The sequence below is a fragment of the Phoenix dactylifera genome, chromosome 15, assembly GCF_051530095.1.
Source record: "Phoenix dactylifera cultivar Ajwa chromosome 15, Ajwa_hap1_PhDact_Kaust_v1.1, whole genome shotgun sequence".
Classification (NCBI taxonomy): domain Eukaryota; kingdom Viridiplantae; phylum Streptophyta; class Magnoliopsida; order Arecales; family Arecaceae; genus Phoenix; species Phoenix dactylifera.
The window spans coordinates 4,770,043-4,773,740 of record NC_143204.1 but is presented as its reverse complement, the minus strand read 5'-3'; the positions used below and the strand labels follow the sequence as shown (position 1 = coordinate 4,773,740).

The window sequence follows — 3,698 nt, the reverse complement described above, 5'->3', positions numbered from 1 at the left end:
GAAAAATCTGCATGCAGAATTTTTCAGCATGCATGATCAATCAATTTTCAGATCTAATAAGCCTTTAAATATTTAATTCTTACCTTAATCTACGAAGCCTAGGCTCTGATACCACTGTTGGGAACCCGCCCATGCCGCTGATATTTCAAAAAATTTTTCAGATGGCAGCGGAATCGGCATGCACGAGTTCGACGTTCATCTCATGAACGTTGTTTCGAGACCTTTCGTAATTAGGTAAGAATTAAATCCTTTTAAAACTAATAGGAAGATCAAATCTTCACCTTGCGCGGGTAGATGATCACCGCGAATCTGAATTCGTGGTTTTAGGAAGAGGGTTCGCTTGAAGCCGTTCAAACGTCCGGCCTCTACGGGTATCCACACGAAGCAGAGGACCGATCAAAGCTTTCTCGTCTCCCCGGGGTGCTAGCTCCCTTGCAGAGACTTCCTTTGATGGCTGATCTCCTCTCTTTCTTTCAACTCTTGAAAGTGCTTGAGAGGAGGAAGAAGAAGAAGGGACTCAAGGAAGAAGAATACAGCTTCTGCAGCCTTCTTTCTTTTCCCTGCGTTGGAAGAAGGATTGGAGGAAGAGGATGACGCCAACGCTTGGACTTTGCTCTCCCTTTGCTTGCGGCTGAACCAAGAGAGGAGGGGGCTGGTGGCGGCAGCAAGAGGAGGAAGAGAGCTCTTGGCTAGGGCGCCGGCCTCATGCCTCCTTATAAAGCCATCTAGGGCTCCTACAATCTAGGAGCCCTAGACATATTGCCTAAGAGGGAAGGGGGGCGCCGGCCCTTCTCTTCATGCCGCACTCAAGGAGAGGAGGAGGGGCGTGAACCCTCCTTCTTGTGATGCCCTAATCCTCTTCCAAAGAGGATTGGGTGCCTCTCTTATGGTTTAATCCCAATCCAATTAGGATTAGCCAAATTGGGTTCAATCTATGCTAGTCCTAATCCAATTAGGATTTGAATGAACCATGACTCAATTGAACTCTTCAATCCTAATCCAATTAGGAGTCATGTTGATTCATTAGATTAATAATTAATTTAGACTTAAGGAATCCTAATCTAATTAGGATGTATTTAATTTTAGTCCTAATCCAATTAGGACTCTATTTGAATCCGAAGTCCTAATCCAATTAGGATTTCTAGGAATCCTACTCCAAGTAGGAATCCAATTTTAATTCAAAATTCCTAATCTCATTAGGATTGTAGGAATCCTATTCCAAGTAGGAATTTCAGTCCTACTCCAACTAGGATTCCCAGCCCTAATCCAATTAGGACTCTAGGAATCCCTCCCGAAGTAGGATTTGTGTTTAAGTCTAATTAATTAATTCCCTTTGTTTCTTCTTCAACTTCTTATCAATCAAATTGATTTCTTGTGATTCCTAATCACGATTTCAACCATCGGATCGGTCAATACTTCTAGTGTGTGTGACCCCATAGGTTCTATTCTGACTGGTAGTGAGATATATTGTGATCTCTATCACTATATCATTGAAAACTCCTTTCAATGGGTTGGAACGATTCCAACTCAACTCATTAGGGTTTATCGATCATCAAGATAATCCCTATGAGTCCCACCATCCACCAGTGACACCTAGCAGCATGTAGTGGCTACCCAGCAGAATGGAATGATGAACCTCTAGGTGCAGTTAACATGTGATATAGTCCTACTATCGTGGATCCCTACAGGACGAAGGTCATGGACAACTCGTCAAACCCCATCGTCTGTCATATGTCAAGATTTATTCGTCTCGAGTTCGATAGTGAGAAACTCTTTCTCCACTGTGTATACTGCCCCGGCCGAGGTCTTACGAACTCAGTCTTATAAATCACATAGGATCTCTCCTTATCTATCAAGGTCGATAGATTCCATATAGGTGCATACCCTACTCCTACAGTGAACTTACTGCAGCCAATCTACACTGCATGGACCCATATGGCTAGGGACCATGTATGTGTGCAGTCAAACTACAATAACCCCACTGTGAGCAGCCGAAGCACCGCAGGTCAAAGGACCAGTCACACTACTGCAACATCAAGCAAGTCACTGACGAGTGGATAGACATCCAAGTGACTTCTTGTATTGGTCACGCTCAGTACCCTTGTTCTCTAACAAGCACCTGCACTATCACTTCAGTGTCCCTACACTGTGGACTCAAGTCTCGTCCATCCAGAAGGAGAGTGATCTGTGCACTGATCGGATCGATCACCGTCCTCGTGATGATCCTTTAATCAGGAGCATTTAGAAATTAATCACCAATGATACATGGCTCAAATTCTCAACTCTTGAGAATATGTATCATCATCTTATTAATTTCTTGGACGATTCATAGACACATAAACAATATGAATGAAAAGATGCCTTTTATTTATTCAATAATAAATAGTCAAGTACAAAATTATGTCCCTAGAATCAACAATGTGTCAGCCAAATTGGCTTCTAGGGCATACATCTAACATTAAGAGCAATGGTTCTGCGTTTCTTGGGTTCATCCTCCTCAAGGTTTTGTTTCATTGAGAGCTCATGAGTCATTAACGAACCCAACAGTTCTTCCAGTGGGAGAGAGTTGAGATCTTTGGTTTCTTGAATGGCAGTGACCTTTACTTTCCATGCTCTAGGAAGAGACCTAAGAATTTTCCGAACAAGATCACTGTTAGAGTAAGATCTACCAAGATTTTTCAGGCCGTTTATAATATCAGTGAACCTAGTAAACATTTCAGTTATAGATTCACTATTTTCCATTCTAAATAATTCATACTTATGCACTAGCATACTGATTTTAGATTCTTTGACCTGGTTAGTGCCTTCATGTGTAACTTCCAGCCTATCCCAGATTTCTTTAGCAGATATGCAAACAGATATACGATTAAACTCATTTGCATCTAAAGAACAGTAAAGAACATTTATGGTTTTTGCATTCAGCTGAGCCATTATTTTCTCATGGTCATCCCATTCAATCTCAGGTTTGAATAAGGTGATGCCATCAACAATAACAGTCCATAAATCATAGTCAAGTGCTTGAATAAAAATTTTCATACGAGCTTTCCAATAAGTGAAATTTGTGCCTTTGAAAAGAGGTGGTCTGTTGGTAGATTATCCTTCGGCAATAGAGGATCCCATAGTAGCTTGATAGGTGCATAAAAATGTACCTTTTAACACTACCACTTTAGGCTAAATTGTTAAGACTTAAGCATGATTTGGGTATTTTTATGATATTTTTCTAATCTGAGCTTTACTTCACAAAGTGTCCTTGTCTTAATTGATTTTGGTGATTTTATTGTAGGAATGGAGTTAAGGAGATTGAATATCCCATTGCAGTCCGAATGAAATGAAACTTGGTGGGGATGAAGTAGACATGTTGAGGTTTCATATGCATTAAGAATCAGGTCAATTGGAGCTCCAGAGAGAAAGTTATGAGGTTGCAAATTTAGGTTTCCCTAAACCGCCAGCCTGGGCCCTGACAGATTAGACCTTTGTGTAGTATTTCGATGATTTCGGGAGCTACAGAAGTCCAATTGAGATGATTCAAATTTTGTTGGAAAGTAGACTTCCAGAGCTTTCAAATTATTATAAGAACACAAAATTTGAAGATCAGATGCGATCTGGAGAGTCTCCCGAACTTCATGCTGACGTTGGTGCTCGAGGGTAAAGTCGGAAAAACACATGCAAACGTGTCTAAGTCGTGTTTCTAGGGTTTT

The 3,698-nt window shown here is 41.1% G+C and overlaps 1 protein-coding gene across 1 annotated transcript; it reads right to left on the bottom strand.

The window, feature by feature from the left end:
* Positions 1-2,439: 2,439 nt before the first annotated feature.
* LOC149751199 (uncharacterized) lies at positions 2,440-3,090 on the bottom strand (the record flags this gene model as incomplete). The annotated part of the gene is made up of 1 exon (XM_089927612.1): positions 2,440-3,090. A coding segment is annotated over one exon (651 nt), but the record flags the coding sequence as incomplete, so codon positions are not given.
* Positions 3,091-3,698: the final 608 nt, after the last annotated feature.